General features: G+C 38.5%; 1 protein-coding gene across 2 annotated transcripts; it reads left to right on the top strand.

The window, feature by feature from the left end:
- Positions 1-12214: 12214 nt before the first annotated feature.
- On the top strand, positions 12215-24513 carry LOC109034515 (pickpocket protein 28-like). Of its 2 annotated transcripts, none has more exons than XM_019047714.2 (11): positions 12215-12455; positions 13356-13513; positions 14900-15142; positions 15820-15916; positions 16657-16823; positions 17613-17832; positions 19315-19588; positions 20151-20210; positions 21337-21490; positions 22345-22439; positions 24038-24513. In XM_019047714.2, the coding sequence occupies exons 1-11, from the start codon at positions 12399-12401 to the stop codon at positions 24187-24189; spliced, it is 1677 nt and encodes a 558-aa protein (XP_018903259.2). In that variant the 5' UTR covers positions 12215-12398; the 3' UTR covers positions 24190-24513. The 2 variants fall into 2 exon arrangements, with proteins under 2 accessions (XP_018903259.2, XP_018903260.2); XM_019047715.2 differs by lacking the exon at positions 22345-22439 and adding an exon at positions 22547-22641 and having other exon boundaries at positions 24038-24512.
- The last annotated feature ends 2548 nt before the right edge of the window (positions 24514-27061 follow it).

The following is a 27061-nucleotide window of genomic DNA, read 5'->3' as shown; positions in this document are numbered from 1 at the left end:
TTTATTTCCTATAGCATTTACTCTCGGTAGGAATACAATTTTAACCTAACATTTTTACCAGCAAGGCTTCTTGGTACAATACTCAAGAATAATTAAAAAACTGTTGTTTCTTCGTTTATCGTTACAGAACAGTTAATCCAGAATTTCAGAGCTAGTAGTGATAATTGAAGTTTTCACCTGGTTTTTTTTAAAAGCAATATTCCGGTGATGCAAGCACTTTCCACTTACCGATAGCGTAACTTTTGTTTTTTATCAAGAAGAATTGGATTTTTCCACATTTTCCAGATTCTGTCTCGTTTATTGTTACAAGTAACATCGCTATACATTCGATACATAAGTTGTCTACTGCGATTGATCGGCCCAGCTTTCATTTTGAATGAATTTGAAATAAACAAAAAATTAGGACTTTGGCTCCAATGTCGATTTTAGAATACCTCCTTTCCCTATTTTTCTCTCTAAGAATTTTTGAAGAAATAGACCGCAATCAAAATTTTCTCGGGTGTTTTGCTTCATATTATGAGCGATGTGTCCGAATTGAAGTTTTAACTTTGATACCTTACCGAGGAGAAAACTCCAAGGAACCCTAGAAATACACGAGTTTTTTCGGGTGACATGATCATTCACTTTTTCACAAACTGAGGGCCTCTTAGCACATACCGGCGTTTTTATGACGGCTCTTAGGCTTCCGCGTGTAATTAAATTTTGAAGCTCTTAGTGTGGCTCGCGATCCGTTTAGCGTCGTTTTTCAGTGGAAAGTTTGAAGGTAATAAAACGGATTTGTCACGCCATCTGCTCAATCGTCGACTGAGATTTTGACACGTTATTACTGTCTCATCAAAGATCAAACGCTGACAGGGACATTTTTGCGAGGTGATCGGAGATTTATCGCACTATCCGATTCGAGGTGAAACAATGAACGAGTTAGGCTTTTCTATAGTTCAAAACGTCAAGGTCAAGTCAAAAGTTAGTGGCCGTTTAAGTATTAGCTACTTCGTCATAAGCTACTAAATTTCAAGGCGCATACCTCTCCGTGCGAGGAATATCAGGACCATCAAAAGTATCTGAATTGTCTATGGAAGCTGGGACTAGGGCCCGCTTGAGTTGCTCTACGTTGAAAATGCGTTCCACGCTGACCAGTGACCACAATGTATTTGCCGCAATGCGTGAAGTATTCATACAGTCTTGTAGGCGCTAATACGCTCTTCGCGTCGATCAGCGACCGCACTGTGTTAAGCGCAATGCGTGAAGTATTCCTGCACTCTTGTAGGCGCTAATATGCTTTCCGCTCCAACCAGCGACCGTGCTTTGCTTGGCGCAATGCGTGAACTATTCCTGCAGTCTTGAAGCCGCTAGTATATGCGTTCCACACCGATCGGCGGCCACACTACTGGAACTACTAATTAATCAGGACATTACAATTTATATTAAGACCCCATTTTGACCGCGTAAAAACGGCCTTAATGAGGCAGAATCAATTCACCAAAATTCTGCAGCAAACCGTCTGGAACAACGTTCTGTATTCATAATAAGATTATATTGAATGTTCTTTTTAAGCACAACGACATTTATTTGAAGCATTTAAACAATTTTTTAAAGACTTTTCTTGTAATTTTCTTTTAAATTTCAATTGAGTAAATCAGTATTGGGTGGTCCTTTCATTTTGAGAGCCCACACTGAAAAAAAAGTTTCGGGCTGAAAAGACATTCCGTCCGTTCTGGACTCAGAGGCCGAAAGTTCCGGGTGTTGGATCCGTAGCTTCAATTGCTCTGGGTGCTACGCCCGTAACTTTTGGCCTCTGAACCTAGAACGGACGGTATGTCTGTATAACCCGTATGTACGGTTTCCACAGCCGGAGTTTTTTTTTTTTTTTTCAGTGCAATTTTAACCGTGAAAACGACCTAGTTTGCCAAAATTCCACGGAAGACTTGCTGAACATAATGCTCACTATTTAATCATTAGGTGATGATGAACGGTCCCGCCCAAAAGAATTATAGAATCCGCGAAGGTAACATCTGTCCCGCTCGGTTACATTCCTTGGATAACTGATGCGGGGTTGCTCAAATATTTCATAGAAAAACCGCTGAACAATCCCGAACATACTCATTGTCAGAGTTGTAATTCCGACTTGTGGACATCTACGTCGAGTCATCCTTGGCCCGATTCATCGGGACTCTGGTCACCGGGAATCACGGTTGCCGTTTCTTGTGTAAAATTCACCGATTTTTTTTAGAAAAATCCGGTTATAGATATAAGTTGTGAAGATTATAGTATACAGAATCGTGTTCTAGTATCTAAATTTTACAGCATTGCAAATACCGATGAGATCCGTTCGAGCACTATGTTTCAATGTTCAATATAGATATTGCCTGTTGAAAAACCACTTTAGATGACATAATCCACGAAGTTTGTGTATTACAAGGTTTCTTCCCATTCGGTCCCATGAATTTATGGTTGGTTGGTAGATACGTTTATTTGGTGATTTTAACATATGAGCCATAAACACCTTAGAGGAGGAATCAAAATAGTGTAGTACAGAATTAAAAAAATTTAAAAAGTAGGGGTCACAAAAGGGTAGTACACAAAATTAAAAGATAGGACAAGGAAAAAATAAATTAAATCAATCGCATAAATTGCTATGGACGCTTGTGTGCGTTGGTCCGCACATGCCAGTGAAGGGGAAAGTTCAAAACTCTACAGAAAATGTCAACGAATGTTATTTTTTTTTAAAAATATCTGACCGAAAGCGGATCTGAGGGGGGCGTAGGGGGACTACGCCTCCCCTGCTGGCTCGGAAAAGAGAAGGAAGAAAAAGAGGAGGAAGGAAGAAAGAAGGAACAGAGGAAAGAGAAAGGGAGGCCGCTTACATTTGGTATTTATTAATTATGAAATTGGCCGAAACTGCATGTTACATGCTCCATAAATTTACAAACAAATTTGGGGGAAGCAGACCCCCCCCCTTCCGGCCTTCTCACATTCGGGGTTTCTTGATCCGCCTATGCATCTAACGACGGTTTTCAAAACTTTTACCTCGATTTTGAAAACTTTAGGCTCCTCTTAAAAAACTTGGGCCTGCACCAGGTCCTAAATCAGAGTCTTCTTTGTGTGAATAGACTAAAAACTAGCTATTCAAAATATTTCGTTTAGAACATTTTTTCTAGATAGCATCACATAATTTTGAGATGTTTGAACGAAAAACTATTCGTAACTCATCTTTTCTATAATGTGGAGCAATCTCTCTGTGCTTGACTCTCATTAACCGTCCCGTCTTCCGCAGAAATGGCACCACTGCTGAGAATTGACCCGAGGTCACCGAATCGGGAATCGGATGCGGTGCGGGTTGCATAAAAAGGCGCCGCTTTCGCGAATTTTTGTTGTTCCTGAGTGTCGTCGCCTCGCTTGAATGTGGAGCTAATTGGTGTAGTAATCGAGCTCGGCAGGAAGTATAGCGGGCGCGGCGCGGATGTTCCGCTCTTGTTTTGCATTGGCCCACTTGGAACTTGACGATCGGTCTCTATGCGATACGTCTTAATCTCGTTTGGAGGCAAATGTTTTGATAGCTAATTCCGATGTCTGATGCGACTCGCATTCCGTCAAAATGACAGGAAAAGCTCCCAGCAAACAGGGAATTTCATTAATGAAAATTGTGATTTGCTGAAGACTTTATTTGGGCTACATTTTATTTTGTCTATTTGATCGCGTTTTGTCAATTCTTTGACAACGATAACACATGTAAAGCTGCCACCTACGTTTCCTATCAATTTGATGCCACAGCTCAGGGGAGAGGTGTACAAATATGAGGTACAAGCTTTTTTGTTTGTTCTCCTATAGGTAGGTTTGTTGTTTATCCTATAGGCAGGTTTGTTGTTTTTCCTATAGGTTCTAGTTTGATATAAAAAATTAATAGCTTAAATGAATGTACATATTCGAGTTGATTTTCGATATTTCGGACAGGTTTACCATATTTTTGAAGATCGTTTGAGGAGGAAACTTTTCTTGTGATTATATCAGAGGCGTGGCGTGCTTTGCGATAAATCGATTGATCTGCAAATGAAACCAATGGAAAAAAAATCGATAAACAGGATGTTCGCAACGAACATCTTAATAATCAATGCTTTACCGCAGCTTCGAAAGAGGAAATATCGAACATCGACCATTCTCGCCTCGCCACTGGATTATATAACCAGTTTTAACTGAATTCAATGATCATTCGCTGGTCATACTACAGGCACGCTTTAAACTAATCTACCCATTCAGCTAAACGCTAATTAACCCTTTCCCAGCCATGCGAATATGGAAAGATCGTAGAAACTTGGCACAACCCCGTCAAAAGTTCGACCAAATTACTCCTCCTCCAATTAGACAACGCCAGGCCCGAAAACATGCCACCAAGGATTCTACATGAACCCTCGATTGTATACAAGTAACCACCACGACGGCTCACTCCGAAACATAGATATCTGTTTTTCCATTCGGTGCGGTCCGATTTTCGCTCAATGAAATGAATCGGACACCTCCCTTCCACCTGTGCCCACCCGCGCCTCGAGAGCACTTGCCAACAATGTTTGAAATTCCATTCAGTGAGCATGTATCAACAATCAACGTCTTTCGCACTCGAATAAATCAATCCTAACAGTTGTTCCTCGCCGTAAACAAAGCTCTGAACAGGGTGTTCGATTGCCGCCCGTTCTTTGAAGCCGCTAGAGCCAAGAGGATGCGGTGCGGCAGGGCTTCTAAACACTGAAAAAAGTAGGCCAATGCACCGAGCTCGCTGGCTGATCGACCTTCAAGTCGGTTCATTACCTTATATAAATTATACACTTGGAGGGATCCCATCTTCTAAAGAGGTTAGCAAGTGATTTTTTGTCAATTTTTGTCAGGTTATTGTCTAATAAAATTTTACAAATCTTCATAGCCCATTACGGTCGAGTCCCTATTTTTTAGCTCGATTCGTTTGTCGCGTGTTCCAGACATACTGAGACTTGGCTTGGCTCCAGTCCAGTATAGGCAGAAAATTATTCTATGCAAATGTGACAACGTGTGAATCGTCCATTCCTTCTTGCAGAATTCAGTCTATTCCGATTGTAATCCGAGAGTGCATTGGGAGTGTACTGCCATGTCTGTGCCGCTGCCTGATTGGTTCATCAGTTTTGGGCTTCCCATGGGGCATCTTATGGATCAATATAGAAACCCGATCAAGAGGTTTCCGCATTATCGGGTGAGAAAAGAATGATAATCACACAAGACGTGTATTTTTTCAAAGAAATCAATCAAAGTTTGTTCATAACTCAATTTATTCAGCAGTTGAAAATTAGAAAACCCCTATCATGTCAGAAAATCTGTCACCATCACAGCCAGGAGCGAAACGACTACAATAAAAGCCTCAAATTTGCCAAAGCTGGTTTAATGGATTTCACAGACCAATATATTTGTAGAATTGAGTCAAATGTTGGAAAAATGCCTGAAGCCTTCAGAATTCCCTGTTCCATGACCGATTTTCCTGATTCCTCCGGATGACATCGGATTTCCTGATATTTTCCGGTATTTACAGACGGGAGACACCGTATTCTTAAAAAAAAAAATTTACGAAAAAACCAATGAAACCACTTTTAAACTTATACGTTCATACGTTTTGTACAAACGAAAATATAAGCTTTCGACGTTTCCACATCATTTCTGACTCCTAATATTGACTCGGATGACTCACTCCAGTACATGACATTATTTCCCCTAAATAGGCACGTATTCAATGTAATGCCTGTTTATCGACAGTCCGATAAAAGCGGGAACATGCGCCGGCATGCTTGCACTGAGCGTCGGTCCTCTGACGTATAAACGTAACTTCATTTCCATGTTGCCGAATTGACCCGCATAAAGTGCATTTTCAACAGAGAATTTTGGGAATTTCAAACTGAAAATTTCACAAATTTTTCTTCTGATTTCATGCAAAAATCAGAAAACTTTTCAACGAAACTTATGGTTTATTCTCGTAAAAAATTAAATTGTTTCAGTCAATTTTCATTGTTGCCAAATTTTTCGGCGCAAAATGCATTTTTACCAGGATAATTTTTGAATTTCCAACTGAAAATTTCACCAATTTTTTCTTCTGGTGTCATGCAAAAATCAGATAAATTTTCAACGAAAAGTATGCAGGTTCATTCTCGTTCAAAATTGAATTGTTTAAATCAATTTCCAAATTTTCCAAAATTTTTACAAAATGCAATTTTACCAGGAGCATTTTGGGAATTTCCAACTGAAAATCTCATTACTTTTTCTTCTAATTTCATGCAAAAATCAGACTAATTTTCAAGGAACGTTATTCAGGTTAATTGTTGCAGAAAATCGAATGGAGAATTTGCACACAAACATTGTATTTCTTCATCTGAGAGTGCTTAGTGAGCTGAGTTGGCAGTATTTTTCATAATTTTTTTCGGACATGGGAAATTGGAGAAAAATTGATTTAAAAATGAAAAAATATGCCACCTTGTCCTTGTGATGTCATCTAGCGGCATTTTCCATTTAAACACATGTATTTTATAAGGTTAGGTTACTCTGTCATATTTTCTCCAATAATTGTCCAATTTAGAAACCAAGGATATCCTCGAACTCAGTTTTCCTAGTAGTATCATTTTAAAGATGAAATTCACAAAATGTGAGACACCTGTAAATGGAGATGTTGCATGTGTGAGGAATTTGCGATTTGACTGTTGATTCTTATGTAAAAGTTTGCAAGAAACACGATGGTGCCACTAGTTTTCTCTGAAATCAACTCCCAAGCTCAAAAAAAGCTCTCAAGTTGAGGCCAAAATGGAGGGGATATCCCACCCTACCCTGAGAGTTCACGTCTACATCAAGACAAACTCTCCATGCATAGGTAGGGAGCAAATACATTAGCAGGGTTGCCGTGTTTTCAGTTTTGGAGTCCCCAAATAAAGTGGCAGCTCTGTCAATGTATTTGCTCCCTACCTTTGCATTGAAAGTTTGTCTTGATGTAGACGTGGACTCTCAGGGTAGGGTGGTACATCCCCTCCATTTTGGCCTCAACTTGAGAGCTTTTTTTGAGCTTGGGAGTTGACTTCAGAGAAAGCCAGTAGCACCATCGTGTTTCTCGCGAACAGTTACATAAGAATCAACAGTCAAATCGCAATTTCCTCACACATGCACTATCTCCATTCTTTATTGTTTAAGTCAATTTTGCAACCTCTGAACGGAGTTGCGTTCCTGGACGCGGCGTAAGGAGCTCGAAGTTCTGTCGCGCGGTGCGCTCGGATAAAAATAAAAAGTTTGGAACGCGGATCACACCTGTCGCGCCCCGGAGGGGTCAAGAAACCCGGGGCAGTCCGGGGCACCTTCGGCCTCTTTGGCACGGATCGACGAAATCTGCCAAATCTCAAACGCACGGACGACTCGAACGGATTCCGCGCCGCGAACATTCGGCTAAGTAACTTGTCGTTTCGTTTCGTTTCGGCCGCACTAAGTGTTTTCCGTTAAACGGCCCGAGGACTATTATTAGCGCCGGCCGGGATGTACATGGTGCTAAGTGAGCTCGGAGAGTGGCAAGCATGTGCTCCCGAAATGAGACCCGACCGATAGGTTTTGATGAATGATCACCGCGAGATTGATGAACTTCGCGGTATGGTGGATGTTGAGGTAGCCCTACGTTGTTGGCTTAACCTATTTCCACCCACGTTACAAAAGAGACTGAATAGTAAAGTCAAAAACGAGGGACAGAATGAATGAATTCGCGAAAAGCCCTGGCTAGACGATCAAATCCCCGAACCAATTCCGATCATAGTAGCATCAAAGTGTCGGGAGTCATCAGTCTTAAATTCATTAATTTGCTTCATTTTAAAATGAAAACTTGGCAGAAGTGTTTCCTGTGGTAGGAAATGATGAATGGTGGCACTCCATTCTGATCTTACTTTGAACAAATAAGTGCGGCCCGTCAAAATTTGATGGTAGATGGTGACCAATTGACCATCAGTCATCAGCATGTCTACTTTGATCGGAATTGGTTCGGAATTCGATCGTCTATCCAGGGCTAGAGAATGGGTCAGTTGCACTGGTCACAAAATCGTGTTTTGATGCTTGATTCTTGTAGATTAGCTAAAAATAATATGATCCGTCCAAAACGCAACTTTCTACGTTCAATATTAACCGAGATATCGCTCTTTGGAAAGTCGGGTTTTTGACGTCATCCACCGCGGTGGTGACACCCTTGGTTTCTTCCACCTTGCTTCCATCAGTCGGTGTGACGCAAATTTGTACTGGTTGTTTAACGTTAAACTCGGATGGAAGCAAGGTGGAAGAAACCAAGGGTGTCACCACCGCGGTGGATGACGTCAAAAACCCGACTTTTCAAAGAGCGATATCTCGGTTAATACTGAACGTAGAAAGTTTCGTTTTGGACAGATCATATTATTTTTAGCTAATCTACAAGAATCAAGCATCAAAGCACGATTTTTTAAGTAGCACAACTCAACCGTCCACGGCAAGAACGCCGTAACTCTATTACAAATGTTGTACTTTTCTTCCACAAATACTGCTCTAAAACAAGAAAATCCAAGTGTAACCAGGCTTCATTTCTCAAATTTTGAGTTTCTAAAGGTATGTCAAAATCGACGCGAAAAAATGAAGGATGAATATTTGCTAGTTTTCTTGTAAAATAATATTTTGTCAGAAAAAAATCGAAAAAATGTCGAATGGAGGAGATACGGCGGTTTTACTTATTGGACGGCAGAACTGACCCATTGACTCATCTGTATATTTCATTGGTAGGTGGATTTGTCCCGTAGGGGCCGAATCTTGTTGGTTATTATTCTACTGTACTTAAATATACCGAGTCTCGACGCTTGTAAACTCCTTGTAAGTCCGGCTTTGCGCCTCTGATTAGCCGGTGGTGCGGTTTGGACTCATCGATAGATGTTTCACCTTCATGTGAAAGAGCCGACAAAATTCGGCCCCAGTTACAAAGAGAGACCCTCCACTGCCGTGATGATAACATGTGGAAACTTTTTCTTACATGGAATTCAAAACTTCCCTACGGATATTGAGGGACTTGGAGAACAGGGCACATAAGTGCATTTTTTGCAATTTTGAGAAATACTTGTTTGAAGTTTCGAAATTACATGGATCCATACGGCGGAAAGGAAGTTCAAACTGACTTTTTGATGCTTAAAAATGGGAATCCGGGAGCAAATTTTTCGCATAACATGCAATCAGACCAGTTTTACTTGATATCATTCATATCTCAATTTTTTCAAAAACTGCACTTATGCGCCTTGTCCTCCAAGCCCCTCAATTATAACGGAGCGACAGTCATCACCCTTTATTCGACGGTTTCAGGGCATTCCGTCAACGATTTTTTATCCGCACACCTGTTTCGTCCAGTAGTTTACGTCCACGCGTGAAATAAGCAACAGTCCCTTGGTCCAAGTGTCATATTTTAGTCCGTATGTACAATTATATTGACAATAATGAAATGAGAAAATTGAGCGAGACGGAAGAGTTGATGTGGTAACTCATTTTTTAAATGAAATGTTATTTCCTTCTTTTGATCAATCTTTTTAAACTGTCATGGGTGAATATTCGGTTTTATTTCCATACTTAAAATTTTCGATAAAAAATAAACTTTATAAATACTTTTTTTTAATGAAAGTATTACTTTATTTTAAAAACATTTACATTTTTAAAACGTGGCAAATATTTTATAAAACCTTTTCCAAGCGATGGCATCGATATTCAAGTCAATGAGCAGTAGTTGTGTCGAAAGAAACTACGCACAAATGAATAAAAGAGGGGGAAAACCGAGAAGCACGCAATCTTCGGTTTTAGCCCATTTGTACATCGACCTTTCAGAGTCAAATACGTCCTATTGTAAGCGTTTGGTTGCGTTCACACCACGCTGCAGCACAGTAAAAGCACAAAATATAAAAGAAAAAATTAATGTGCTTTGAAAATCATTAAATACGACAAGGGAGCACTTTAATATTTACAAAACACACATTAAATTTTCCTTTCATAAATATACTTTTTTATCAATTTAAATTAAAGTAATCCATGCAGAGTGTGTAAACATATACAAATCATGAGTTGATAAACGCTGCCTCCGCAAGTTTAAATAATAGGTCCTAGCATAAAGCGGAGTGATGGCAACGTGCTGCCAGCACGATACGCGCACTGGCGCCTACAAACCTAAGCAGATACTTCTCGCATTGCGCAATGCTTGAGGTATCCCTTAGGTTTGTAGGCGCCAATGCGCGTTCCGTGCTGGTTGGCTGACCACGCCGCAGCGTGCCACGTGCCATGGCGCTTACTATTTCACAATAGAGGTGTTGTACAGTATTATACGAAATTGAAGGCACTTCAACATACCAACAATAAGAATGACAGGCATTCTTTAAGAGTACGGAACTTTCCTTGCTAAATAAGTCGAGATAAGAGAGGTGAAGGAACATTCTTGAGTATGCCGTCAAGAAGATTTTATTTTGAATCAAGAATAAAATAGGTGAACAAAAGCGGGTTTCTGCTTGATGTAAGTGACTTTCCTTTTTATAAAAGCATCTTTTCTTCTCTAAGAAAACATTATTTTCTTTATTAACTCATAAGGAAATCTTCTCGGCGGTAAATTTGAGGAGATTTCTCCGTAAATTAAGTCCCTTGTCCCTGAAGTTAAAAATCATACTAAACGTTATTAAATACAGATACTAGGACAGTAAGTTTTTCGACTACCACTCTCTTTTTGTTGTCGTCACTCGATTATACTTGAGAGAGAACCTCGTGCTTTTGAAAGATGCCATCAATCATGATACGTTGGGGTGTCTTCGATCTCATACGATACTGTGCAACGACTCCGTGGCGAAATAGTAGCTCGAAGCGCTGCGGCAAACCCATGCCGAAGCGAAGTTATCATGCACAGGAAAAATATGAGATCCTTTAGCTGAGGCAAATCAAAAGGTTTTCCAGTTCAGGTATAAAAATATGGGATTTTCTTGAAAGATAATTAAGTCCTGTTGCGCCGAAGAGGCGTAGAGAGTTTTAGTGAATTTTCTCTCATGGAAATGAAGCTCCCTCATTTTTACCAAAAATCTCAATTATATATTTTTCTCCATTGGAGCAAACAAACAAAACAAAAACAAGCAAACCCTCATTCTTCCAAGACATTAAACATTTTCATCCAAAAACGTTGTAAGCAATTGTCGCTTGTATTTACATGTGGACCAATTAACTTTGGGTCTCAAGTGGTAAGTGGACCAAAACTCCCCTTCCGAAAAAACGCGTGGACGTAAACTACTGGAAAAAACAGGTGCGCGGACAAAAAGTCGTTGACGGAATGACCTATAACCTTAATCGACTATTGACCCATCTACTATGTGATTGATAAACTTTGGGTGACGTAACGTGTCAAACAAGTTTGCCACACTTCGGTATGTTTGCAAAACAGAATACTTAACACGTTGTTCAACATCAATCTGGTATATAAGTCAATGCAGTTGAATGTTGAAGTCCCGAATAAGTAAAAGCTGCCGCCCATAGCCAAGATAGCAATTGAGGGTCTCTCTTTTTCTCTGATTTGTCCTCACTAGTATTTATATGAGGTTAGCGAACAAATTACGTCATACTTAAAATGACATATTGAGAAAATTGACACTGAGTAATTTGAAGCAAAGGAGGCATGAAGGTCTATTTAATTAAAAAAGCAATACTTGCAGTGCCTCTGGTGGCACTGGTGGTAGCCCTGCTAGTATTGCCGATATAGTAGAGATGGTGGTGGTGACACTAGTGGGATATCAACTTGGTGGTTTTGGAGATGACACTAGTGGTAACTCTGGTAGTGAAGGTGGTAGTGGTAGTGGTAAGGGAGATGTTGGTGATGGCATTGACAACGACTCAGGTTGTGATTGTGGTGAGCGGTTGTGGGACGATGACAAGTGTCTATCATCATATTTTATTAAATAATTATCATAAAATTGAGGTTGTTCTCTGATGATTAGCGGCTCAGTCCAACGCAGAGAGTGGCGACATCCTTGTCGGATGTACAATTGGACGCATTTCTACCAAATTGAATTATGTGCAGTAAGGTATAAACCCTGAGACCCATAAGAATATATGAGTGTTAGGGCTCACGTCATAATGCACATAGTTCCGTTTGACAGAAATACGTCCAATTGTAACCAAGTCCATCGGAAGCAAATGGGTAAATGGTGGAAAATAGACAAGAGCCTAAAAAGACAACTGCGCAAAAGTATGTCAGCCTTGGTTAAGTAAACAGTACCGCCCAACTCGATGATTATCTTTCAGAAAAGAGTCATGTATGAATTATTCGTAGTCGAGCTTGTAGATTTTTGGGTTGATTCCATCACAGCAGGACGGACGCAAGATAAATAAACATTGGCAGAACAATGCCAAGGTGTGAATCGTCTATATTTTTTATCAAGCAATTTACACCTCCCTCAATCGTAAGTTTTCGTTCTTAATCATGCGAATTTCTTTAAAAACTTCGAGGTTCACTTCATAACGATGTACGGGGAAACGTGTCCTCAACTTTCTTTGTCAAAATTTTAAAAGGAAAAATCACTCGCATCCAGTTTTAAATGCAGAGAGGTCTGTTTAAATTGTAGAGTGCACTTTGTACGTGAGTTTTTTTAAAAAAAAATGTACAACTCAAGGACATTAAAGAATAAAATTTTAAAACAGAGGTAAAAGCCAAAAAAATATGTAAATGTATAAACTCGATTTTTGAAAAGTGATCACACCACGTATCCTTTCATTCTTGCATTGGTAGGAGACTCAAATTGGCACCTCGAAAGTCGAAAGATATTTTCTACGCATAGAAAAATGCTACATTTATTGTGTCCGATTTTTATGGCACTTGACCTTGTGATCAGATGACTTACAAATTAATGACCCTATTATTTATAATTGGTCCAAAAACGAACGACTTTAATCAAATGTGGTGCTTGATAGAAATCACCCACCATTTTCAAGTTTCAGCGAGTTTCTGAAATTTGATTAAAAATGGTAGGGACTGTCTGGCATAATTATTACATTCAGTTCTAATTTCGTTTTCTTGAGCTACTTTAAACCGCGATTAAACGCATCATTAATATGTTAATGATCCTAATTAAAGGACACAGAATTTGTATTAGTTCCTCGGTATTTAATTATAAACGAACGTAAAATTGTTCATGAAATGAAGTAGTGCAAATATATTTCCTTGCGTATAATCGAGTACTGCAAGATAAATTCAGAATTTTTTGACTATGACAATAACTTTTACTTTAAAAAGGACCCAAAGGTAACAAAAATGTTTCACAGTTTTTGCCTCTACCTAGGTACTAATTTTATCATTCTTTCAGTTTCCGAAGTCTAAGGAGTCTATTGGACCAACAGGTAAAACAGACAATCAATTAAAAACTCAAAATTTCAACGTAGAGCGACTCAAGCGAACATTAGTCCCAGCTTCCTTAGACAATTCAGATAGTTTCGATGGTCCTGATATTCCTCGCACGGAGAGGTAAGATGCTTGACCCCTGTTTTAGATATTAATCCATGCTTTCTAGGGCTCATGCGGAAATCGAGTTACGGCCTTACGCCAGAGGAGCGACGATTTGAAACATTTATGTATTTATTGGTAAGTTTCACAGCGCAATTGAGTTTTCTGAGACGCCTAGCCACCACCGGAATGTGTCAATGTACTCAAGTAGCATTCTTCAACGGAAAAATCGCGATATTTTGAAATTAAGTTGCTATTTTTTACGATTTTTGGCGATACAATTGCTATGATCATCAACATATGAGCGAATATCCTCAACCTTGTCGATAAAAGTGGAATTTCATCTCAATTAATCACGATTTTTATTCGATAATATTGCGATAAATCGCCGTCGATATAGGCGCGATTCTATTGCAAATTTATGTGATGAAATCGCCTACAAGAGTGCAAGAATATTTCGCGCACTGCGCCCGATACAGTGCGGTCGCTGGTCGACACTCGGCACGAAAAGCATATTAGCGCCTACAACAGTGCAGGAATACTTCACGCGTTGTGCTTGACGCAGTGCAGTCGCCGGTCGGTGCGGAAAGCATGTTAGCGCCTACAAGAGTGCAGGAATACTTCACGCATTGCGCCAAATTCAGTGCAGTCCCTGGACGACGTGAAACGCATATGGGCAATTTTACGAAAACTGTTCTACAAAACTAAAACTTCAACTTAATTATTTTAGATTGAGGGTTTGTTTTCCTAGGCAAGTATAGTATCAGACTTAAAAATTTAATACCATCGTGTATTAAATAACCAAGTGTCGTATTTTAAGTTGATAACAAAATGCCAGGTCGAACTGTTCACTGTGTTTGATAAAAAAGTGTCATGTATCACCCACCAATCTCTTCAAAAAAATCTGGAGAATCAATTTCTGAAATCTCCGACGCATAAATTGGTTGTTGTTTTCAATGTATTTTCGATGAAAAACTAACTCCTTGTTATTTTCCATAAGGGCTTCAGAAAGTGAGCACCAGGTGGGCCAGCCAATCACAAACGTCTCGTAAAAGTAGGGGGTGCCACTTTGCCTTTCGGCCCGCAATTCAAATTGGACTGCATTTTGCAATTTGGAACTATAAATTCTGGCTCATCTGAAAAAACACTCATGTGCATAGGGAAGCTAATGGCATATACGTTTTTTTTAACCGGACCAGAATTTATAGTTCCAAATTGCAAAATGTAGTCCAATTCGGATTCTTGTTTTTTCTTTGACCTGTGTTAACTTTACTTCACACGACGCTACATTTTACCTCACAATAAGAATTTTGTGCTGGTCTCAAACTCTCAACCGATATATTTCCGATTTTCCTCACTGATTTTCTCTACCGCTGATGTGTAATCCCATCTGATCGCTGATCGTAGGTTCTTGTGGATGTCTCTGGTATGGCTGATATACAGTTTGACGGTAGTGACGATCATCAACTTGGTTTATGAGTGGCTCACTTCAAAGGCCCGATTCACGATTCAGAGCAGACCGGTGAACGTCTACGAGATTCCGTTCCCTGCATTGACATTCTGCAGCACGAATCAGTTTCGACCATCGGCTGTTAACCTCACTTTACTCCATAGGAAGGCCCTCATGCGTCAGGCTTTGTCACCTGAGGAGTGAGTCTTGTTCATCTATCATCAGTAAATTTGGTTTGTTACGGATACGATGAAAAGGAACGGTTTCCGAGTAACATTTTTCGACAGAAAAAACGTGATATTGTTCGATTAAGTTGCGATTTTTTCACGAATCATTAACAGCTGAGCTATATATCCTCAATCTTGGCGCAATTCATTTCTATGAAATCGAAATTTTATACAAATTTATCACGATTTTTCGTTTGATGATATTGCGAAAAACGTCATCCATAAAATCGCAACTATATTGCAAAATGCGATGAATTCACAATATGTTATCCGCTAATATTGCAATAAATTGAAGTCGGTAAAATCGCGATATATTCTTCGTATCGCGATCTGACTTATCGCTGTCATTGCTACTTGCGAAGGTAGTAAATGCTTGAAAGGAGGGAAAACCCCCATCGAAGTTCTCTAAAAACGGATTGCATAGTATTCAGGTGAATCTGAAAACATGCTTCGAGAAAGTGTGGAGAAATGGATCTATTCGCAAATGTCTATGAAGTGTAAAATAGGGTAAACCCGAATGGAACTTTCGACAGTGAAATAATGACGAACATATTTAACACTTTAACTCTTAACGTCAACTCTTTCTTCTGAAATTTTTGTAAAAAATAAATGGATGTATTGCTATTCTCTGAGCTGTTCTTCTGTTTTAGGATTTCATTATTGGATTTGTCAAATAACGTGTGTTTTAGCGACACCAATGTAGAGGAATCATTCATAGATGACAAAGTCATTAATTATATGATTCAGGTAAATATCAATATATTAGACATTTAGCATGTAAACTGTAATAACTGCATGTAGTAACTGATTTTCCGATTAACAATTTTACGGAAAACTTAGAAAGATGTGGCAATCATTTTTTTAAGGTTTGAAATCAAAACCTTCGAACATATGACTACCTAAAATGACTGTATTAAAATATACGGGAAAAGTTTTTTGTCGATGAGCTGAGAATTATCACAAAGTATCTGGAATTTTATTGGAGACCCCCAATGATGGTCGAAGAAATTTCTAACGTAACATTACCTAACTTTACGTACTTAAAAACTGAATCGCAATAGCCCATTGAGATTAATTGTATAAATTGAACAGATTCATATTAGAACTTTTTAATCAGCGGATTTTTTTTATCAGTACTGGCTCCTCTTTTGAACGCATGCCTAACAATAAACATTGGCTGGTGTAATTTGCAATATATCGATGGATCTACCACTTATACCTTTGGAAAAGGATCGATAAACAAGGTATTCGCGACAAACACTTTAAGAATCGATTCTTTACCTTATAGCTTCAAATGGGGGAAAAATCGATAATCGATCTCTCACGCCTCGCCATTGATAATAAAGCATTCTAACATTAAAACGAGAAAGAAAGTCACCATCTGAACTCTTTATGGAAGGAATCTTTAACTCTGAAGATGCTACTCTAGTGATCGTCTATCATTTGTTTATGGATCGTCTAATTTTTCGATCATTTTTCCTTTCCAGAAAGTTTCCCAAAAATGCACTGACGTCTTTAAAGGTGTCTGGTGGAGAGATGAGTTCATCGGAAACGCTTGCGATTACATGCAAACTGTGTTTACACCTTATGGACTTTGCTTCACTTTCAACCCTTTGCCGATGACGTCACTCTACTCGAAACATGCAATACCATTGTACGAACTTTTCAACTCCATCTAAAGTACATCATGATATGTACACGAAAACAAGTTTTGGGTATAATGACAGAAGTTCAGTTCACGTGGGAAACTAAGTTTTTAGTAGGGGTAACCGAGGTTTTCAGCCCTAGAAACCTAACTTCAGATAAGTTAACGGAGGATTTTCGTAAAACAGACGCGTTTTTGCGGCTAACAAAAACTTCTGTTGCCTGACTTAAAAAGTTGGTTTCTCATGACCGAAAACCTCAGTGGGCTGGACTGAAATTCCCAGTGTTTCATATGAGCCGAAGGTTTTTTTCTCCCGCCGTGAATCGCCTTTTCAATAATGCCCATTCAAACTTGTTAAATGTTGATATAAAGGTACGAGGAAGAAAATTTAAAAGTCTATCCCTCAGGATTCAACATGAGGCTTAAATGCCTCTGAACATTTTTGAGACGAAAAATTGAGGTTTTTTACACAATGTACCGTGAGACAAGTTTTACTCAAAATTACCAACAGATGAGTGTCTACAAAAATATCATTTGACCCCACACTCTGGTACATTTTTTCAAGCACGGAGTTTTTCTCTGGACTGAAGTGTATGAGTAAATGAGTTAATTTCAGAATTTATCATCGTCATTCTTGTAATCATTTTTGTGATATTCAAGTTAAAAATACCCATTCGTTTTCCTGTGACAGGAGATTTACGACATTGTAACTACGAGGTATGTGATTAGTGACTTACCATCGCTATACACTCCCTCGATATAAATTTATTTACACATTTTTACGATGTTTTGTTTTAGAATAAAAAAACAGCAGGAACTGGGCAATTCAGGTAGACTGTTGGACAGGAACACAAGCTGGACACTAGAGAAAGGCTATGATACACAGTCCTTCAACTGGGCAGAAATGGTACCCCTAAGGACCGTCGGGGATGAACGGAGACAACCCTTGGGGGCAGCTATCAGTTTAGACCTTCACGATTACGATGACACCTGTTACGCAGGATTTAGAGGTTATCATGTAAGTTATTTTTATTATACACTGGGAGAAAAGGTGTCTTAAATTTGCCGTTACGAACCTTTCCACTCATATCAAAAATAAAATGGATTGCATTTTGAAAAAAGGAACACTAGCATTGCAATGTTGCCATGATTATGCAGCTTCTTTTGTCTTGGAGGAAAAACCCAATTATCCATTAATAGTTTCTATTTTACTCGCTAAAAACTGTACATTTAAGACCAAAATGACCATCTAAATTTCATAGTTTTTCATGATTTCCGTAATTTTATTGTAAAGGATGAAGTTGCACAATCTTATAGCATCATTGTAATGCTAGTGGTTCCTTTTTGCAAAATGCAATCCAAATAACTCGAATCCAGCAAGTTTTCGCCTCGATCCATGAAACTTTTCACCTGGATTCAAGAACATTCCCGCTTATAATATGTCACAATCTTTTCTAATGTAAGTTCCATAGTTCCCCAAATGTACACTAGTTTGTGTTAGTTATGTCTAGGGATTTCTCGATCGACAACATTGTTTCGATCCCGAAATTTATGATCTGTCACGAAGAAGAGCCTCTTGCGCCTCTGACCGAGTAAGAACCAGAGTAAGCACCGTTTTTGTGGCGGAGCCAATTTTTATACCTCTAAAAAATGAAATTTGAAAAAGATATTGATCATAAGAATAATATTTTTTTATGCAAACGCATTCACTATCTAAACGCTTGTATATATATAAAAAGTGTGAAGAGATATATGGAAAAAAAATACTCGACGTCACAGCTTGAACACCTCAGCGCATCTCTTATACGTAGACAATATATGTTTTATTTATACATTTGGAAATAGTCTTATGTGAATCTACCACCAGGGATCAAGCATTTTATGTATAAATCAAAATTATCATAAATAAGGGAACTAGGCATTATCTCTCATTTAAAATATTAATTCGCTTATTGCTTACTTACTACATGCATCAGCGGGCCGATTACTGAAAGTTTAAAGCAGCCCGATAAGACATCGAATTGCGATATATTTCATGGTTGAGATAGGGCTATGCCTTGTCTTGTCAGGCCGACATAGTTTCAATGATCGGGCCGTAGAATGTTCAGACCTTGCGAAAGTGGGAGACTGCGTTGAGCGCTTCTCATAGTTTGTAAGATCAACGAAGATAAAGCGCCTTCAATTATTTCTTGGGCAACGCGCACATCCATGGAGGTGGTATAGTTGTATTCAGGAGCTATTATCAGCGTGGTCTTTCGTTTTGTATCTTGTATCTGATGCGGTACTGATAATGTCCTTTATTTTCGCCCTCAACGGTTAAACTTAATTGCTCGTTTTTCTCATCAATTAAGTACCTTAATGCGAAGGGTTGCAGCCTAGCCTCGAGAATTATGTAAATAGAAATATCGCACAATAATTTTTGAAAAAGCAGTGTAAAAATTATTTGCAAACAAAAACAGTGATACATGTAATGAGTAAAATGACTTCGTTTGATTTACAGTTATCCGTGCATAGCCCAACGGAAACCGCAAGTTCTCCGATACACTCGTGGTATCCCATCGTCCATGGAGCGTTGAATCAGTTGAAACTTAAAGTACACTTGAAACAAACGAGCGAAAGTATGCGCTCCTGGCCTGTGAAAAAAAGAGGTTGCTACTTTGACAATGAACGACATCTATACTATTTTTCGACCTACTCCGAGAGGAACTGCGTATCTGAATGTCTCAGCAACCGCTCTTTCACAGTATGCAATTGTGTGCCTTTGCATTTGCCGAGTAAGGGTTTTTCATTCAAATCAATTTAGGGTTAAATTAATTTTAAAACTCAGGTTTTTGGATCATAGGTCATTGCACGCTGGCCAAAACTTCAGTTTCTATGGGACACTACAGATTTGAGTACGGATAACCGAAGTTCTCAGTTATAGCAACCAAGGTTTCTGATGGCCAAGTGAAGGGCTCGCGATCTTTCCCGAAGATCGGTTTCTGTGACCAAGCATCAGATCAGAAGAAAAATCAATGAAATTTTCAGTTAGAGAAGCCCAAGATTCTCCTACTAAAAATGCAATTTGCGAGAGCAAGTTTGGCAACATTGATATGTAGTTACGTTTCTTGGGGAAACGACGATTGAACGTATCTCTGCCAAACGGAACTATGTGCATTAAGACGTGAGCCCTGAGACCCTTAAGAATACATGCACAACGAGGCTCACGTCATAATGCACAGTTCCGTTCCGTTTGGCAGGAATACGTCTACTTGTTGCACGCAGATTTGATTATTCCATCGAATTATCAGCATTGAATCTTGATGTTCTATTTCTTTAATATTTTTCCTTTTGCAGGGACGGCAGAAATGGCTGTATGTGGTTCCTCAACCATCGGATGTGTTCTAGATACATTTGGTGAGGAACATTCAACTGATTTCCATTCTAGACGATGATAGTGATAATTTTCGCCGTAGGAAAGAAAATCTCAAGCTCACTTTTTGCCATTTCATACCACTGTCCTTAAATAATGTAAATACGTATTTTTTATCATAATGAGAAGTTACTCATGAGTCCTTGAATAGCCTGCAATAGCTCAATCTGAATTTTGTTACCGTGTCTAATAACAAGAAAGGACCTGGAACCGGGAAGAATGAATTTGAACGTCAAAGAAGCTGTGAGAGACACACACCGAGGAAAAAAGATTGGTAGAATTTACCATTCCTTCACGCTGTATTTCACACAGCGTGAATTCAAATTCGATTCTACCGGAGGAATGGTTACCTGTACCAGTGTATAGTAACGTTTACCTTTCTTCTGACAGAATTGACTCTGAATTGACGCTATATGTGAAATACAACGTGAAGGAATGGTAAATTCTACCAATCTTTTTTTTCGGTGTGCCGCTAAATTTTGGGAAAGACCTTCACGACACAGGGAAAGTTTGAGAAGATTTATATAAAATATGTATCTTTGTATCCTGATCTCCTTTTCTTGAAATTTTCTAGCTTAGACATGATGGTCATTTTGATATTAATGAATTTCATCTTCGCAGGTCTTCGTTCATTCCGAAATGACTCTCGTGGCACATACAAGTCACAACCCCTCATGGCCCCTCATTTGAGGGGCTTGCAGGACAAGGCGCATGAGTGAAGTTTTTGAAAAAATTGAGATATTCAAGAACTCAACTAAAACTTGTATGAAATCATATTTCGTGAAAAATTCGCAACTGAAACCCAACTTTGAAGCGTCAAAAAAGGAGTTTAAACCTCCTCTTTGCCATTAAGCTCCATGTAATGTGGAAACTTTAAACACGTTCCTCTCGAAATAGCAAAAACTGCACTTATGCACCTTATCCTCCAAGCTCCTCAAATTATGTTTTATAAGGAATATGGCAATAACTATGAATTCTCGCAAAAATCCTGAAACATTTTGAGTGAATTCTAATAGTATTCATTTTGTTTGAAAGGAGAGGAGGAGAAATAAGTTTTTGACCTTTTTTTCATTTTTCAACGCCAACTAATTAACACGTTTTCTTACGCAGACTCAAAAGGAGGTTTTAGAGCTGCTTGTAACTGCTTACCATCATGCACTGAAATCAGATATGAAGTATTCAGTAACGTGATTCCTCTCAACACGAACAAATTGATCCTCAAGCAATTTCAACAACGATTAAATATTAGTCTCTCGGTCGAAAGGTATATATATCACTTACCAAGTATTGTATCACTGCATCTTTGACAAATACTTTATTTTTTATTGATTTCACTCTGGTTTTGTAGGACTTCAGTTTACTTTTTCAAGGAGGAAAATGTAAAGGTAAAATCATTCAACTTCTAGTCCACAAGAAAATGGAATGGTCCGAGCACAAAGCTCATTCTCATTCTAGGTTTTTCGCCAATTCATGAAAGTATAGAGACTCAACCAATAAATAATGACGTTGAACCCGTGATATCTATCTCAGAAACGTATCGCAACAAAAAATTTAAAATATAAAAAGTGATTATTATTAAATTTTACACAATGTGAAGGCACCTCCTCGTTAAAATCAGCGCTTTCGGAGAGGTAACAAAATGATTTGTTTATGAGAAAAATGTCTCTACCTTCTGATATCATTAGAGTACTCTGATGATGTAAGTCGAAATTTTTCCCGATGTATATTGACCAAAAATGAGTATTTCTCCGCGTCATTTTAAGATGTCATCGAGGAGCTTGGAGGACAAGGTGCATAAGTACAGTTTTTGAAAAATTAAGGTTCAAATGATTTCAAGTGAAACTAGTCTTAATGCATATTCTGTGAAAAATTCGCTCTCAAAATCCAATGTTTAAGCATCAAAAAGTCAGTTTGAACTTTCTTTCCACCATAAGAATCTATGTAATTCCAAAACTTCAAACGCGTATTTCTCAAAATAGCAAAAACTGCACTTATGCGTCTTGTCCACCAAGCCCCTCCATTGATTTTAGAAAGTTATGGCGTCTTCGAGAAGAAGTTTCGTCAATTGAGAAAATACTAGTGGAGGGTTTCAAATATTTTTGATTTGAACGGTTGCAGGATGGCATCTCTCTCCGGGATTGACGTTACGTTGTCAATGAAGCAAATTTATCCGTTGACGAGAGCCCCTGTATTTCCGCTTTATTCATTCATAGGTAAGCGTGGTCTGGATAAAATAACGGAGTAACAATCAACTTTGAGCTGAATACTTTCTAAGCCGGCAGTGAAGGGTTCACTGTATTATTTATTTTACCGGTTTCAGGATGGCTTCGTTGACAGGAGTGCATGTATCTATATCGACGAAGCAAGTTTATCCGTTAACGCGTGCCCCTGTTTTCCCCTTGAATTCTTTTATAGGTGAGCATCCTACGTAGTACTCATATTTTTTCAGCTTCCTAATTAAAAAGAATCAGCGGAGTGGCGTGGTTTGCGATCCATCGATTAATCTACGATTATAATCCATGGAAAAGGATGGATAAACAGGGTGTTCGCAACGAAAACCTTGATAATCTATTCTGTACCATAGCTTCAAATGAGGGAATATCAATAATCGATCATTCACGCCTCGACACTGAACAGAATATAATTTTTTGCATGCAGACGTAAGCTCTTGAAACCTTTCAAAGATACGATGGATAGTTAGTATGAATTTTGCAATAAAGAATCGCTATTTCTGCCTGATCAATAAAAGCTTCTATGCGGATATATAGGAGAACTAATAGTGCGTTCGTTGTTTCTAGAATGAGCCAAAAATCTAGGTCCTCATTATAAAATGTAGTCAAGTTAGGACGGTTGCGGCTTGGTAAGGAAAACCGCCGAGAAATGTCAATGAATTTGGTTGGTTGCTGAAAGGAAATCTTCATTATCATAAATCTCGAGAAATGTTTCCCCCCCATTCATGCGAAAAGATTAACTGTCCTGTCCTTGGCAATGTTTGAACGTTACAATTGAATTCAATTCTTGGGCAGTACAGCACTTTTCTCAATTTTTCTCTAACGTGAAATGTGCAGAGAATTTTAAAAGAAAAGTGATTTTGTTTTTTCAATTCGAAGGAAGAATTTCAAATGAACATGTGGGTGTCTTTCCTTTGAAATCCCCGGCTTGAATTGTATTTATTTTAGCGTCAATAAATACAATGAAAAATAAAAAAAAAAACAAAATAGTAAATCAACTATAGTAACAGAGGAAAATGCAAAGTGACCTTTTGTAACCGTCTGTTGATATCCATTCCATGAGGCCTTAAACATGGGAAAGAGAAAAAAATGAACAATGGTCTCACTTTTTTTATTTAATGCAATTTGTGTTTGAAAAAAAATGTCTCTCATGAAGCAAAATCGCAATGTAAACGCTCGAAAAGTAGGGAAATGTATTCTAGTATCGGTCAAATAAGCTCTGGAAATGCGTGGAAATAGTCACATTTTGATGAATTTATTCTTGTTTTTGTGTAGGGTATTTTGCCTGTCTCCTGATTGAAGGCAAATCATTGTGAGGCTTTTGTAGAGAACTCATTTGAGGCTCTTGTGCTGAACAGCAGGCTGCCCCTGCGCAGCCTGCTGTTCAGCATTGTTTGTTACAGTGTTCTACTTATATAAAAGAAAATGCTATTCTTAGGGAATCAAAAAGATAAAAGCAAAGGAGAAAAATTATATTTAAATGTGCAACATGCAGTGTGTTAGTGTACCTATATGGGATTGTGACAAAATATTCCACTGAATTTTTTTACCTCTCTCTACTGGGTTCTTGGTTGTTTCAGGAAAAGTTGGAGGATCATTGAGCCTGTTCATGGGTTTTAGCGTTGTTAGTTTCTTGGAAATAATATTCTATTTCTCTTCTCGTTTCATCGCTGATCAGTGTCATCAAGATTCGGATAAACTTCTTGCACCCCAAACAGAACATCATCTTTGAATTTCAAGCAATTCTGCCCCAACAGGAAAATGAAGTCTGATAAAGACAGAGATTCAAGAGAGTCAGCATGCCATCAATTCATATTCAACGGATTCTAATAGTCTTTAAAAATGATTTGTAACAATAAAAATCGATTGATTCATCTGTTATCTCTTACTGAACTGCAAATTAAACGAAAGGATCTAAAATTCTGCATTTTCTCCAATGTAATCCACCGTGGTTATAGGACATTTCGTCAACGATTTTTTGTCCGCGCACCTGTTTTTTCCAGTAATTTACGTCCACGCATTTTTTCGGCATGAGAGTTTTGGTCCACGTGCCAGTTGAGACCCAAATTTAATTGGCCCACATATGAATACAAACGACAATTGCTCACGACGTATTTGGATAAAATATATAATGTCTTAGAAGAATGAGGGTTTGCTTGTTTTTTTTGTTTTGTCTGTTTGGTCCAACGGAGCGTTTGGATAAAAATGGGGGAGCGTCAATTCCATGAGACAAAATTGACTAAAACTATCTGCATCTCTTTGGTGTGACAGGACTTAATTATCTTTCAAGAAATTCCCACCTTGTTATACCTGAACGGGATAAACCTCTATATTTGCCTCAGCTAAAGGCTCCTAGATTTTTCTTGTGTACGATAAGTATCTTGATTTATTTTGCGAGGAGAGATGTGAACTTTTAAAGGATGCCTGTCATTCTTAAGACGTTCAATTTCGTATAATACTGTGCAACACCTCTGTTGTGAAATAGTTGCTTCAGGCGCCGCCGCACGGCGGCCGGGATGCCAGCATGAAACGCGCATTGGCGCCTACAAACCTAAGTGGATACTTCAAGCATTGTGCAATGTGTGAAGTATCCACTTAGGTTTGTAGGCACCAGTGAGCCTCTCGCGCTGGCAGAACGCCGCTCGGCTCTGTTACTTAGGCTTTAATATTTAGCGTTTTTTAACTCATGATTTTGAAATGTTAGCACACTCTGCATTGATTATTCTCATTTAAATTGATGGTAAAAAAATATGTATAAATTTATCAAAGGAGAATAATAATAAAATGTGTGTTTTTTTAAATATTGATGGTTCCGTGTCATATTTAATGATTTCCAAAAGCACCTTAATTTTTTCTTTTACATTTTGTGATTTTATTGTGCTGCAGCGAGGTGTACGCGCAACGAAACGCTCAAAATTTGACGTATTTGACTCTAAAAGATCTATGTACAAATAGGTTAAAACCAGAGGTTGCGTGCTTCTTGGTTTTTTTTCCTCTTTTATTCATTTTTGCAGTTTCTGTCGGCACACGTGCGGCTCATTGAGATTTATGTCGCTTGGGTTTTACAAATATTTGTCACGGTTTAAAAATATAAATGTTTTCAAAATGAAGTAATAATTTCGTAAAGAAAAAAATGAAACAAGTACCTATACATATATAATGTATATTGTACATTCAATATTTTAAGGATAGAAATAAAACCAAATACTCACCAATGACAATTTAAAAAGATGATTCAAAAGGAGAAAGTAATAACATTTCATTTAGAAAATGAGCAACCATAACAACACCTCCTTCTCTCTCAATTTCTCATTTCCATATTGTCAATATAATTTTACATACCGACTAAAATACGACGCTTGGACCAAGTCACCGTTGCTTATTATACGTGTGGACGTAAACTACTGGACAAAAAAGGTGCGCAGACAAAGAATCGTTGACAAAATGTCCTGAAACCCTCACCGTGGGTGACCATAAAATCTACTAATTAATCACGATAACACTATTTCAATTAGACAGATTTTAAAACTTTACATCTTTAAAAGTTTACAGTCAGTGGTTTTGTGATTTCATTGAAACCGTTAGCAAATATGACAATTAATGATTTTTCCTATCTTTGGAAAAATGTCTTTTTTTAGGGGACTGTGGGCTGATTGTTGAAATTGGTAGACAAAGCGATGGACAAAGAAGACAGAAAGGATATGGAGAGATCCTATTGGTAGAAGAGGGAGATTGCAATGGACATATGTAGGAGGTAAATAATAGACTTACTAACGGCAACCCATGAGAGACCCTATAGTTAGTGCATCATTTTCTCACTCAGTCTAAAGAACCGCCCATTTCTACCAATGCGATCGCTCCATACTCCTTATGTCTTCTTTGTCTATTACTTTGTCTATCAGTATCAACAATCAGCCTCCCTGAACCCTAGCTAGGAGAGCCACGCATGGGACCCCTTTCGGCACTATTTAAACAAAAGCAACCTTAGTACTCTCTCTATAAGCCTCTTAGTACACCTACTTCGCTTCTACTTCGCAAGCTTTTCAGTCCTACGTCGCACAGTGGATTGAGTCAATAAGAGAGGTCGAGCATTAAATTTTTGGCTGAAACTGCAAATTTTGATGTTTATTTCGTCACATTTTGAATTTCAAGGAGTGTTTCTGGAAGAAAATTGCACGAGGAAACCGATGGAACCACTTTTAAAACCTTCAAGTTCTGTATGAACGGAGTTATGGGCTCTATGGGCTTTCATGGGCTAAGTTTCCAAATTTTGTCCGACCTCCTCCATTGACTCGATCATTTGCACGTCGCTTAGAAGGGCCGGCTCCCGATCCCTTTTTAGGTGGGGTTCTCCACCTTAAAATTTTGGAGCCAATCAGTTCTTGAGCCATACGACATCAGGCTGATAAAATGCACCAATGTTTTAAACGACAGAACTGCGGGCCGATTATTGAAACTTATAGACAAAGCTATGGACAAACACGACAAAAGGGATTTGGAGGGATCCTATTGGTGGAAGTAGGTGGTGGTAATAGACATAGGAAGTAGGTAATAGACTAACTAACGGCAACCCATTAAAGACCCGACAGTTAGTCCATCATTTT

Source organism: Bemisia tabaci, chromosome 5 (assembly GCF_918797505.1).
Source record: "Bemisia tabaci chromosome 5, PGI_BMITA_v3".
NCBI lineage: Eukaryota > Metazoa > Arthropoda > Insecta > Hemiptera > Aleyrodidae > Bemisia > Bemisia tabaci.
This window is presented reverse-complemented; position numbering and strand designations above follow the sequence as displayed.

What these genes read in the sequence shown, in the direction of transcription:
- LOC109034515 (XM_019047714.2), top strand. Translation starts at nt 12,399, where the DNA reads ATGCCAAGGTGTGAATCGTCTATATTTTTTATCAAGCAATTTACACCT. An exon ending in GATATTCCTCGCACGGAGAG is followed by an intron (nt 13,514 to 14,899) that starts GTAAGATGCTTG and finishes CGCTGATCGTAG; the next exon opens with GTTCTTGTGGATGTCTCTGG. An exon ending in TGTGCCTTTGCATTTGCCGA is followed by an intron (nt 19,589 to 20,150) that starts GTAAGGGTTTTT and finishes TTCCTTTTGCAG; the next exon opens with GGACGGCAGAAATGGCTGTA.